Source organism: Coloeus monedula (assembly GCF_965178545.1).
Source record: "Coloeus monedula genome assembly, chromosome: 13".
NCBI lineage: Eukaryota > Metazoa > Chordata > Aves > Passeriformes > Corvidae > Coloeus > Coloeus monedula.
In genome coordinates this window covers 17365895-17380323 of record NC_138793.1, presented here as the reverse complement: position 1 = coordinate 17380323, position 14429 = coordinate 17365895, and the positions used below count along the sequence as shown (strand labels likewise).

The following is a 14429-nucleotide window of genomic DNA, read 5'->3' as shown; positions in this document are numbered from 1 at the left end:
GGGCTTAAGCACTGAAAAGACAGGAAATGGAAGATTGAGACTTGCTTATGTTGTTTTACCACACTGACAGTGCTGCTAAACTTTCAATCCAGGCCTTGCCTGCCTGCAGGGTGGCACTAATGAGGTAAATATTTTGCCAAAAGTATTCCACTATTTGGCTGTATATAGTTTTATTTTCTGCTTAATATCCATTGCATTCAGTGCACACAAATATAGTGCTCTGTGAATTGAGTGTATTTGATCTTCTAAAATTCCAGTTCACTGTTATGTCTTGCTTAATTCATGCTGTTTAACCCCGGGCTGGACCCCAGGAATTAAACTTCTCACACCCTTTTCCCTTGTCTTTTGGGATCTGAATGTTTTGCCAGCCACTTTCAATGCAGGTCCAGAGCATCATAGTAGGATGAATTTTAATGTTTCAATTTGACAGACAAAAAACTGGAAGCCTCAAAACCTGTAAAAGTAAAAGAATCTGGGTTTTTTTCCCCCTGAAATGACAGAAACTGTAATGAAAAGACTCACCGAGCTGCACAAGGACTTGTTCAAAAGCACAGTTACACAAAGGTTAAAGCCTTTTTGGGTCCTTTCCTTCTTTTTCTTTTTCCTTGCACTTAAAAATCTAAGCTCTGTAGCAGTTTCCACAACTTAACACCCCTGACATGGAGATGTGCACAACTGAGACACTGCTGTTTTCCTTCTGTGCTAAATTGTTTTTCAAACACTGGTTAATAACTTAGAGGATTCCAGGGCCAGAAGCTGCACACCTTGTTCTGTACTACTAGAAAAATTCCTTATTTTAGTCCTGAAGCATTATCAGATAAAGGCTGGGGCTGCATTTGTGTAAAATGCTACCAACAACCCGGGGCTGGATCTCCAGAGAAGCTGGGCCTTAGGCAGTGAGAATTCTTGTGGAAATTTCCCATGTGAAAGAGGAAGAAGTACTCTGCCAGACCCATTAAAACAAGTAATTGTGCAAAAATTCTCCAGGGTTTGGAGTATTCAGTGAAATCTGGGTGAGAAGGGTTGGTACCTCCAAGGGGATGTGGTGCTAAGAACTACCCAGAGGAGCTGCCCGAGGGATCCCATGGATAATAATTTTCTGGCTGTATGTAGAGCAGGCATGCATGTCTCTGTAGGCATATTTACCTGGAGTATAATGGTCGTAAAATTAGGAAGAAGTCAGTCCCTAGTAATTCACATTTGAACCAAGAATGAATTTGCAGGCTTACTGCTGCTTAACAAAGTGCATAATTTCACCCTTACTCAGAAACTATTTTGCAGAAATTGGCATCCTTATTACGAAGTTAATAGAAAAATTCCAATTGAACTCTGCAAGGCATTTTTCCTATTACAGTAACATTGCAGAGCTCCATTTAGTAAAAATGAGTGCTTAAACCTTCTGACAATTTCTTCAGTGAACTTCAATTCCACTCCAAGGATAACCATCTGTGAGCCTGAAAGGAGATGGGGCCTTTATACCTTGAAATCCACAGGCTGGGGCTGCCTTGCCATGGAGCAGTGGCTGTAAACACACAACACACAGAAATTCTGTGCTTTTGGGAAAGCTCCTGCTCCCAGATGGAAACCTCCTCCCAGATTCAGTGGGAGTTTTGCCCTGAACTGGGAGTTCCCATGGGTTTATTCTGCTCTCAGTGTGGAGATGGCAAATTAATGAAGTATGGCCACAGTGTGCCAGACAACATCCGCTCAGTGCCATCCAAATTCTGTACCTGCTTTAAAGCCACAAGTGCTGAATTGCTTAATTAGACACTTTCCCTTCATGGCAGGATCCAGGCCTGGGTGCAGCACCAATCTTCCTGGAAAACTTTGATTTCAGTGCTTGGTTTTCCAGCTTTTGCCATCATATAAAATACATAAACACCACTGGTGCCTGGAACTCCAATCATATCTATTACCAGTCTAAATAAATTTCTATCAAAGCACCACTGAAAGCTGTAACTACACATGGACGTTCACGCACGATCAAACCTGGCTGAGTGAGACTCCAGAATTCAACAGCTTTAAAATATTAAGAGAAATTCATACCACCCCCTTCCCTGTCGACACGACTCCTCACACTGTGTCCTCAAACTTGATAGCTAACTTATTATAATCAAGATACTCTTTACTTCTTCCAGAGACAAAATCCTGCCTTTTCTGAGACTAGAAGAGAACAGTAATGACAAAGTGAGTTATTGTCTAGATCTGCCTTCCACTGCAAGCATAACTTGTGACTGATAGATCCTATTGTTATATTTCTCAGGAAGATCTGCAATATTGTTTAGTTGGTGACATGAAAAATGTGCCCTATAATTTCACAGTTCACAGCCATTCATTCTGAGTGCTGACACGGTTGAAATCATAATGTGGCATAATATTGTTATGCAGGATAAAGACAGAGGGTCTAATTAAACTCCCCTTAAATGCTACATTCTTCCTTATTAATCAAGAATTCAGGATTCTAAAGGTAATATCAAGGCAAGCTGAAATAGGTGTCTATGGCTTATTTGATTTCATGGAAACACAGATTTTCAATGCTATCACCCACAGCTTTAATATCAACATATTAAGTATGATTTATGCCAACAGAGTAGAACAGTGGAAAATTTTAAGAAGAGGATCTTCTGACAAGTATTGTCAGGAGTGATGAAGTCTAGCTTCAGTAGTTGAGTTCTGGGCAAAACGATGAATCATGGATTGAGGATACCTGGCCCCCCTGCTTTAGGTAGTCTTTAATCATTTAATTCAGACAATTCTGCTATTTCAGAGACCAATCAAGGAGAGAGGGATTGATCTTTTTTTTTTTTTTCCCCTCAGGAGAGGGACTGTGTTCTTTAGAACAGCCTCACTCAGTCTGGGTGAAAATCTCCTCCCTGCTCTGCTTCCTTTTCTACCAGGAGAGGACAAGGAAATAGATGCTGTACCAACATTTTATGTACATTAACCTTTCCCCAAACCTTGGCAGCTGCTAGGGAGAGCCAAGAGTCCACACAAGATAAGATATGAGTATAGACAAGGCAAGTATGGAAGCTCCCTCACCTCCCAGCAAGGCAAAAACTGGTATAACAAAGAACGGGTGAGCTGGGATTGGCTTCAAGCACTGAAAATTAAGATATACAAAAGCAGAAAGAAGTGAAGAAGTGGTCAAACATCCACCCCAACACAGAGGCAGAGAATATCAGTAAGAAGAGGGCAAAAAGAAACATCGGGGGAGAGGTAGAGGTGTCCCTTACCATGAGAGACACTGGAAGAGCTGGGGGATCAGTGATGCCAGGGACCCTCCCAGTGCGAGCAGGGAGGTGCTGACAGGTCAGTGCTAAATTAAAGCAGCCAGGGGATGCCTGTGAGGAGCAAAGGGACTGAATAACAGAGCTTGGGAGGCAGACTATCAACATCTGCTCACAGCTCTGAGGAAAAGCACGTCCTGCCCCTCTGCAGCTCCGCTATTGGAGCTGACAGAGATGGAACGGGCTTTCCCCAATGGTCAGCATCAGGTGCTGTCCACAGCTTTTACAGGGCTTGGATTCCAGCTTTGGCAGGTGTTTCAATTCTCTCAGCAGTGGGATTTAATTCCAGTCATTTGTTCTCTTCTGTCTCATCTCAGTAGCTCCCACCTGAAAATTTTTATTTTCTTTTTTTCTTTTTTTAACCAGCTGCTTCCTCCACATTACTTCAGCCTTAGTGATATATCCAGACAGTGCTGGCCAGCTACAAACCATCTTCTGCACAGAGAAAATGGGGCTGATTTCACTCCTGAGCCGTTTTCACCCTTCCAAAGTTACATCAGTGTGGTTCTGAGTATGAGAGGAGAGTAAAGGAGGTACAGCACCGCTCCAGAAACAATTTTGTTTCTTTCCCTTATTGCTATAGGTGGAAAGAGGGGTCATTTACTTTGCTCAGTAAACAAAAAGTGGAAGTCAGTTTGGTCAAACTGACCAAAACAAAAAAAGGCAATGCAAGTTTTTTACTATTTGTTCCCTTCAGTTTTACGATAGCAAAATACAAGAATCACATTAATTGTCTACTCAGACAGTATTAGCACCTTCAAGGAACAGTTTCAATAAAGAGTGCTGTGTAAAATACTCTTGAGCCAGTGGTTGGCCACTGAGAACCTGCAATTACATGTGGTGGCTGTGCAGCATGAGGGAATTGTCCAAGTTCCTTCTTTCAGAGTTGATTCAATCTCCTCTTTTCTGGCATTGTTTGCTGGATACCCCAACACCTGCAGCTCTCCAGAGCTGGTGTTTCTGTGTTTCAGATTTTACAAAGACAGAAGTGAAAAAACTTTTCTTTGTTTCAAGCAGATTCCGTCCCTCCCTGCCTTTCCATGTAACTTAAAAAAGAGAAAGGAAGAGAAAAACAATGTACACTGCCCAACACGCAGCAACTTCAGATCCAGAGATGCACTACAAATTCCCAGTGGCTGGGTTCAGGCAGGCCATAAATAAAACTGCAGAGCCAACTTGAGATGCTCCTGGGTATAATTTACAGTGAAAAACTCTGGTGCTGCATGCTGAGAGCATGGCTCAGCCATTCATTTGTAACAATGGAGCTATTCTTCTGTCTGCACAAGGAAAACAAATCTCCTGTTGTTAGGAATCAAAGACAAGTCCTTCAGACTCTAGGAGACATATTTAACCATGACTAAGTGTGTTACTTCCTAAGCATTCACTCTTTAAGTCATCCCATCCCTCTCTCATTATGTAGTACTTCTGGAAGTGATTGGAGCGTATCCCAAAAAAGCAAGTTTACTGACCTCCACTAGCAACAAAAGTGCTTTAAAAGGGCTTGATGTGTGACAAAGTATGCAAAATTGATCCCTTAAGTGGTTGTGAGCAATGTGATGTGAAGCCTCATCCTTGTTCACAGGGGGTTCAGGATCTCTGAAAAAATCCTGGCAAGAGACATGAAAAAGGCTTTTTGAGTTGTCTTTGCAATTCATGGCTTATACATTTGCTGTGTGGAAGGGAGGGGATTGGCAGCCAAGGAAAGGAAACTCGCTTTTTCCAGAGAATTCTCCTCAGTGTTCTCAACCATTTGAGATTTGGGAGAAACTCACTGAGCTATGACTCCTACTTCAGTATAGTTTCAGCCCTTTTTTATAGAATTTTAGGCAGCCATTTTTTTTTTGTTTGGGCAAATAGTATGCAGCTCATGTTTGACACTGATTAGAATTTGGAACATTTCCACTGACTCCCACCAACTCCACAGGCACCAACCCCAAAGTCAGGATGATCCAATCTAAAGCAAAACGTGTCCCAGTAGCAAAAATTCCGGTTCCCAAAGTCATTGACCAGTCCATTGTCCAGTGGCTCTTGGTGAAAAGACAAGTCATGCACAGAATCATCAGGGTTGCAGAGATCTTCAAGATCCAACCATCAACCGAGATCCAACTCCTAAACTACATCTCCAAGTGCCACATCCAGACACCTCTTGACACTTCCAGATCTGTGTCTCTACCACCTCCCTGGGCAGATTATTCCAATTCCTGACTGCTCTTGCACAGAATTTTTTACCAGTGTCTAATCTGAACCTCCTCTGGGAAACTTAAGGCCACTTCCTCTCATCCTTTCACTTGAGACAGGGCAGAAAAGTCTGAGCCCCAAATCACTACAACCTCCTTTGAGGCAGCAAACAAACACAATCACTTTTAATTCAAGTGGGTTCAGCCTCCTCATCCCCCTGGTCTGATGCTCCAGGATGAGGCCTCATTAACACTTAGTTTGCAGCACAGAAAAATGTAATTTATATCCAGACAGACAGAGTCTATCCCCTTCCAGACAGACCAGTAGCTGTTATTTGGAGAAGCTGACAATAATAAATGACTTTGCTCCCATTTCCAGACTAGCAGAGTTTGGAAACAGTGTCCCTGTGCTTCCAGGAGCCACTTGTGCTATGTGGGGCAGCTCGATTCAGTGCAGATATAAATATTATATACAAATATACACCTTATTTACATAGGGTGCTTCAGATATTTCTACAGCCTTTCATGTTCCCATGAAACTCGATGCAGTTTGGGTTCTGAGTTCTCCAGCTTCAAATGCTGCATTTTAATTCTTCTTAATGAATTTGATATGCTTTAGAGCTGTAATAAACTTTTCTTGTGAAGATATTTCTGAAGCATTGAGTCACATTGCTTACTGAGAATAAATACTGAAACAATATGTTTACATAAATAATTTAAAATCCAAGAGCACAGTAGGTAATAAAAATATATTGCCACGATAAGCCATGAAACCAGAAAACAACACTGCTCTAATTAAAAATTACAAATACACTGCAGTAAACAACTTATTTACACATAGTTAAAAGCCTAACTATTGAATATTCTGGACTTGTTGAATCCCAAAAAAGGGAAAAATACTGAAACCAATCTCTTCACACAGTCAAATATTGAGAACCATAACTGTGTTTAATTAAGATCTACTGTTAATAATGGATTTCAGAGTGAGGTTCTTCTTTTAATTTCCCAAGGTAGAAAATGTTATTAAATTTGGCCTTTAACTTCTCATTGACACGTACACTTGAAACTTCTGATTAAAATTTCAGAGGTTGGGAAGAAGTACCCAAAATTAAACTCTCAAATCTGGCACAAAAATAACAATGATCCCTGATTAAGAAATCAAATTTCAGAAACTTCATTACTGTTCTATTAATAAATTGTTGGGTTATAATTAAAATGGGGCCTGCTGGATTTCTTTCATTTTTTAATTCTAGAAAAGATGGAATCCATAGAGAGATTTAAATGCTTAAGAAAAAGGGGGAAAAAAAAAAGAAAAAAGAAAAAAAGAAAAGTTAATGAATGTGAGAAATGTGACCCTGCTTGAACAGGATTTTTTTCTTTCTGGGAGCAACGAGAGTGGAACAAACACTGTTTTCCACCTCTTATTTCCAGGATGATGCTCCCACCTCTACCTCGAGCTCCTCTGGGATGGTAACATCAGTGGATCAGGGAAGAGCTGACACCGTGCAACTTCTGCCGCTCGTGTGCAGACAAACGGCCACAGCTCGAGGTCTGTGATTTTGGAGTCTCATTTTTTTCACTGAAACACATTTTTGCCAGCTTGGTTGAGCTTTGAAATGAAATTCTTCCTCAGCCTGCAAAAACACATCAAGCTGAAGAATAAGAAGGAAAATTGCTTCAAAAGTACAGCTGTCTTTAGGAAATTTTACAAAGTAAGCCGCGTTTTTCAGAGATAAGTAATTTGATTCTGATTCAGATCTGCATTGTTCAAAGAATAAATTCAATCTAGTTGCAGACAATGGCAAAAATGGTTTCTCTACTCTTTTTTGTGGGTCTTGAAATGCATTTATCACGTTATATCTAGTAGAGTAACTAAATTTCCTGATTACAAATAATCAGCAGCTCCTTCTACAAGTTCTATACAGAAAATTAACTAAAAATATCCCTGCAGTTAGATCTATTTCAGTTGTAATAGGCTGAAAAAAAGAACCCAAAGCCCACCAACATTAATTCTCTGCTGGTCTGCCCGTTTTGAAGAGGTTTATACTTTGTTGGGTGTGATGCACACGGTTCACACAGCACAAATCTGACATCCATTCCTTCTTGCACACAAAACATTGCTCACTCGTGGTCATTAACATGCAATGGAATATCTCATTTAGGAGTCAGCTGCCCCTGCTTGGCCTTTATTTTACCATTTAGTCATAGCAAGGACTGATGGCACAATTATAGAACCACAAAGTTTGGTATCTGTGCTCTAAAAGTCCTGGACATTGTCCCAACCTCTAAACACACACCTGCCTGGGGGAATTTGAGGCCAGATCCCAACCAGTGAGTGGTTTTGGCCTTTACAGATGGAATTGTACCCTGTCTTTAATTGCAGATGCTGCTCTCATACCACAGTCTTCTTCACTGCTGGTACCCAGGTGTTTCAACACCTGTCAGCATTAAAACATCTTTTAAAAGTGCTGTTTTATGCTTTCCTGTTATTTTAGCAATAGGACTGACAGGTAGTCAAATTAGCCTTTTGCATTCAACCATTTCCCAGATTTCCATTACATTTGCATTATTTCCTTCTAACTTATACAATCACTTCCATTTCCATAGTTTCTTTATGTCACCATTCCTCATTCCCAGCCCAGTTTAGCTTAATTCTGCTCTTCTTTTCTGCACATAAAAGAAAAAAATATCTTGCTTTTGTCTATAAACCTTCCATGTTTGGCTATGCAGATATGGTAAAACTTCTGGGAAAATTCTGTTTATATTGTGAGTTCGTCAAGGTTTGAGAGCTCCTTGGCAGACAGTTGTGAGATGTGGTGGACTGCAGAACATGTTTATGTTACTTGACTGGCTACACACCACACTTAAAGATAATTGAACAGTGTTCAGTGACTCACTAGGTGCCCTTTAAATTCAGGGTCAATGTAGTTTGGAAAAATTCAGGTAAGAGCTCCTGGATTGTTGGTTTTGATAAAAATCCTTATATTTTCTTGGCTTTTCTCTTTTAGCATCACAAAATCAGCTGTTACACTAATGAATGTTAGTTTTCCCATCTCCCATGAAAATACATAAATCATGGGGAACTTCAATAATTGTGTTTCTGAAAGTCAGTCCAAAACCCAAAGGAAATAATATCTGTTCCCTGAACAAGCCAGGTTCTGAGAAAAGCTGCTGAGGGTCATATTGCCCTGTCTGACAAGCAACAGAAATTCCATCCATAGCCACAAATTTTTGTGAATAAAATAAGGGATCTTTGGAGCAAAAAACTTAAGAATAAAAATTATTCTATAAATAAATCCATTTAGAAAACAAGGGGAAAGGTGTGTTAAGAATCATCCTTCAGGCAAACTCATATTTCTATGGTAGAAGTCAAAGGAGAAAAACTGAACTATTCATGTTATTAACAACGTTGTCTTTGATGAGAGGCAGAGAATTGAAACTTTTAATTACTGCCTTGCCTTCTTCCTCCTTCCTTGGAGATGAACACACTCACCTGCTTAAATTCACCTCCTCATCATTCAAATCTGAGTCCTTTCCAGTGACATTTTCACCAACACTTTTTACTGACAGAGAACATTCTCAAGATCAGCAGCTTTCTTTTTTGCAGGACAGTACATGTGTCAAACCTTCTTTAAGGATTGCACAATCACTGCTAAATAACCCTGTGACAGCAGAGAAATCTCTGCCTGTGGTATGGATTGACAGAGCCATTGTTCAGCTGTAGCTTTGAAGTCATTCTCACAAGGTGTTTATACCCTTTTACATACACTGAGACCTGGGGGAAATGATACTTACAAGGAGGAATGAAAAATTAAACACAGCTGTAGGTTTTAGTGGTAGTGTCTAACCTGTAATTCTCAAATGCTGCGAAAAGCTGTCTGGAAAGCCACCTTAGCCTTAGAGAATGAAGTGGTTGATTTTTCATTTTTCATAGAATCTCAAGTCAAAAGACCAAACCAGATGGATCAAAATATAAAATGATGATGCCATGTAATACCTAGGTTTGCTCCTTGTGACATGGCACATATGTGTGATTATATTATTACAGCACAGAAATAATAATTTATTTTCATTTATCTGGAAAAGGCCAAGTCTTAGCTTCCTTTAGCTTCAGCCTGTCACTGGGAAATCTTTTCTCAGCTCTTGAAAGTGGATGGACAGTCATTATTTCACTGAGGGACATTATAAATTATCATAAACTGATTTAAAGCCCACGTAAAACAGATGAATCATTTCTTTACACATTTTCAACTTTTACACATCTTCCCTGGCTCTCATGAAGGAAGAGGAAACAAGCAGGTTAAAAGTAGTTTTGGAACTATGCAAACCAAGTCTATTGCTTGTGGCACTTGATTGTTCTACTGTAGGAATCTCATGGTGTGGAAAATTCTTGTTCTCTAAAACAGTGTTTTCAACAAACTGACTCTCTAATTGCAGGAAAAAATATAAAAAGTAACTTCTTATTGTGTAGAACCAAAAAACTTTAACATAATTCTACACTGGCAGGCAAATTCTTTGGCACAAAAGACATTCCCACTTTGAGATGGATAAAAATGAGAGGGCTCTGCTCTCACCTGATGGTCTGGTGCTGCAAAGTGTCCGGGTCAGTGGCGTTCACCGTTAGCACCACGCTGCCAATGGGGATGTTCTCTTGCTTGGACACTGTCATTGGGTTTGGGTGGAAAACTGGGCCTTCATTGACATCCTCCACGGTGATCTGGACGGTGGCTGTGGAGCTGGGGCCATAGGCTATGTCTGGGATCAGCGGGTCTTCGTTTTCCACTTTGATCAGCAGTGTGTGGAAGGCCGAAATCTCGTAGTCTAAAGGCTGCAACCCAGAAAATCAGAGGGCAAAGTTCAAAGACAACGTTTAACACTTTTTCTTTTAGCCCACTGCAAACTTGCAGATGGCAGAATTGGCCAGAAAGGGACAAGAGCATTCCCAGCATCTGGAACTTGGTCAGAGTTTAGGATTAGACACACTCAGTTCTAAAGGGCAGCAAAGATAATGAACATAATGGAATTAAAAAACCCATGGAGACATCCCTCTGTCCAAGAGCTTACATTTTTTTTTTGCCATGCCCCATAGACATAATCCAATTCTCATATATACGTGTTTATTTATCTGTAGCATGTGTTTAACAAACAAATGAGTCACACTCAGGAGATACTCATGACAATAACACAAGCTGCTTTCATAACTTCTGTCTTGAAATCAAAGGCACTACCATGGAAATACATACATTTCTCTCAAGAATTGAAAATGCCTCTTCTGAAGCCAAAAAGAGAGAGTTCTGGTACAGGCAGCAAACAGGGCTATTTTCTTTCTTTTTTTAATTTTTTAAGTTTGAGACATAGGATTGTCTTCATACAAACGCAGTAAATTTTCCTATGAGGCTTCAGAAATGTGGGACCAATCCACTTTAGAAATGTGGATTCAGTCTGAATCCATGCCCCTTACTTCCCTACTATTTGCGTGTGCTCTCTAAAATGTGAACAAAATGGGGCCCTTGAATTCTAATCGTACCCTCAGCCACAAACAGAACTTTGTTGTCAAGTCTCATTATTAATTGTGATGCTTACTGCAAATCTGGCTGTTGTTTAAGCACAATGGCAATACAGATAGGAGCAGGCAGTCCTTGTGACTAAAAAAATAAGGTTACTGTGACAGAAGAAGTGGTTATACTCATAGTTTGGACAGGGGCTGGCAGCCAACTTTATATCTTTGAATAACCTATCCCTGCTGTGCCTTGTTTTATGCAGCGAACCAAGGGGATGAACCTTACAGCAACAACACAGCGCAGAAGGGAATTGTTCTTACCTTGACAACAGAGAGCATTCCCTCATTAGTCTGGGGGTTGGTGTGGATCTCAAAGCTCTGCCCTGGGTTCCCATTAATGATGGAGTAGACAGCTCTCCATGCCCCAGTGGCAGGGTCGTCCCGGTCACCCACAGTTAAGTTCACTATTACACCCGTGACCCCCTCCTTCACTGTGGCCTGGAACTAGGAAAAAACACAGAGGAAATCATTACTATTTCCACTTAGTGACCACACACACATCCACAAAATATCCAAGGCGGCATTAATTATTTACCCCAACAGGAGGAAGGTGGAATCCTTGACCGAAACGGAATGTTATGGGGTTTAAATAATGCATTCTCACCTATGAAATATGAGGTAGCACATTTCAGCTGCTCTCCATTTAATAGATGGCAGATAAGCAGCGATGTGATAGGAATGGAGCTGGGGAAGATTCTGATCGCAAGGAGACAGTTCAGCTCATATTCCTGGAAAGTGAAGCATGAAAATACCTGCAGTGCTGCAGAGCTGCATATACTGCCAGAAAGGGAACTGAGGGAAGAGGAACCTGACTCATACTGACCACTCTTGCCTTCAAATCTACTTTTATTTGCAAACAAATCCAGTTTTGCATTTCACACTCTTTTTCTCATGAGTTATCCCACCCACATTCATTTTTCACTGCACCGTTATCGAGGCACAAAACAGGTCTCACAAAAACCATTCCCAGACCATTTTTTGGAGGGCTTGCCCTAAGGCACTCAAAAATAATTGGACCTCATGCTACCACTTTGTGTGCATAACTAAAAGTCAGTGCTGCCTTCTTTTAGCCATGGAAGAATTTTTTATGACCTTGTGAAATGTGTTGCTGTACGATTCGACCAGCCAAGCCCTGTAAGAAAATTCTAGTTTATTCTCCATCATTCTTATTTATGTAGGAAAAACATTAAGCAAACCATTGGAAAAGCTTGTAAGGGTCAGGCTTAATAACACTCCTCACCTTTCAAGTACTTGGGGCTGACGTGCTAAAAGCACTGTATATAAGAGTGATAAGATAATACCTGCTTTAGAGGTGGATAAACCAGGCTGATAAGAGACCTAATCCTGAGAAGTGCTGAACATCAGCACTGCCATTATAGATCATTAGGAAATCTTAGCATTTCTAGGGATTAAGTCTTCAAAAGCCCCAAATTACAAACTTTAATGACACAAATAGGTTTTGCCGTGCGTGCACTTCTTAAAAGCTGCATCACTCAAGGGCAAAAGTCACCCAAGTGGCTTCAAGACCTGAATAAACTAAATGTCTTTTCCTCTGTCTTACAGAACATGAGAAGTCACAGCACTGCAGAATAGTTTGTGAAAATACCGAAACCAGAAAGTGGCATTTTATTAATGTATATATTTCCCAATCTGGACAAATAGGAGGTAAAGTGGATTTCCTCATACAAAAATAAAGAAAAGATGACTATGTCTTCCCCTGTGTTCAGTTTTCTTTGTTTTCCTCCTTTTTTCAATAGATTTGGCTTCCCAAACGCTATTTCAATTTTGCTGTATAATTTGAGTATATGCATTCAGTTTAAGCTTTCCAGCCTCAAACCTGATTTCATAAAAGGAGGACATTAACGACTGGCTATTTCTATCTTCTTTGGTGTATCTAACAAAGAATTTAAAGATTCTTTTGATCTTGATAGTTAGTATGTAACAGGTTGTGACTGAGCTTTGTTTCAGACAGTTCATTAAGCTCATTTGCGGTTTAATTAACTCTAAATGATAATACAACAATATTTTCACTTGCTGTGAAACAAATTAGAAGGAAAACTCTATTAAGAATCTTGGAAATAACAGAAGACTGATTACCAAGATTGTGTTCCTTCCAGCTCAGCCAAATGCTGACACTGTCAAGCAGACTTGGATACTTACTCTGACTGAAAATAACCAATTAGCCAATAATTGATATTTTTATATATTTATATATTATTTATATATTATTACTGAGCATGCATAATATGAGACATCAGAACCAAAAGGGTCAGAATTTTTCCCACAAGTGTTCAGTACCCAACAATTTCCATTCAGCTGGATAAAAAGGTGACCAGAATTCACAGAGCCCAGTAAAAAAGAATCTAACCCTTAGATTTGACCGGGCATCTGCTCCTAATTCATATTGATCCTTTGGAAAAATCTTTTCCTTAATCCTCCACTCTGATTCAATTAAGTGTTCAATACTCCCTGGCTCACCTTGGGAATGGTAAGAGCTGTTAGGGTAAAACATTAAAAGGTATGGCTGTTTTATTCAGATTCATTATTGTGAAGCCTGTGAGAGAAATTTACTATTTTTACTCCATCGATGCCAGACTGTGATGGAAAAGGTTGCCATGATGTGCCAGTTAGTTCAAAAAACATGGAATGTCAGGCTAAGGGTATCTAAATCAAGGATATCTCAGCTGGGGTTGGCTTTACTTCTGCATCCTTATTTTCTCCTTATTTAGGAAGAGGTCTCAGTAACTTCAGTTGCAGAGAGAAAGGGCACATGGACCTGCTGGGGGCACAGCACTGCTGAGCTGCTGACTCCTGCAGGTCAAAGAAATGCCAACATCCACAGGGAAAGGCTGTGCCAAGCCAAATAATTCCAAGTACAGTGGTACCCTCACCCCTAGCATCCTTCACATTCTGGAAACAACCACAAAAACACAGATATTTGAAGCTGCCTGGAATGTTAGACTAAAATCTGTTCAAGATGGATGGAAAAGCAGAACGATCAGACCACAGAAGTTGTCACGGAGGTCTACTCTAAATTTATAATGTGAAAAGTGCAATAAATCACAGATTTCTGATTGCAAAAGACACATATCTACTGTGAAATAGTGTGGCCTAGAAAAATATTGTGTCTTTTATCTAGAAGGTGAACTCTTGCCTGTTCAGTCACCTTTATATAAGGAATAGACTTCTCAACATTTAGAAAAATCTGTTACACCTACACTGAGTCCCTTTCAAAAACAAAAGTAAAAAGGGAATTTAAAAACTGTGAAAGGGCAAAAATAGGATTTAGATTTAGAAGCAGAGGAAAAATAACCAAGGTTCCTCATATTTCACAGTGAAAGGTTTACACTCTCAAAGCACGGTGCTTAACTGGGAAAGTCTGAACCAGTGCTCTAAAAGAAAAAC

General features: G+C 40.1%; 1 protein-coding gene across 2 annotated transcripts in view; it reads right to left on the bottom strand.

The window, feature by feature from the left end:
- Positions 1-14429, bottom strand: part of CDH13 (cadherin 13) — a gene marked incomplete at its 3' end in the record, with an annotated part of 447244 nt that overhangs the window by 43955 nt on the left and 388860 nt on the right. For both annotated transcript variants that reach the window (XM_082289860.1, XM_082289859.1), the window contains exons 9-10: positions 11286-11468; positions 10039-10292 (exon numbers count right to left, since the gene is read on the bottom strand). In XM_082289860.1, the coding sequence (XP_082145986.1) occupies positions 10039-10292; positions 11286-11468 (437 nt within the window). The remainder of the gene's footprint in view (positions 1-10038; positions 10293-11285; positions 11469-14429) is intronic.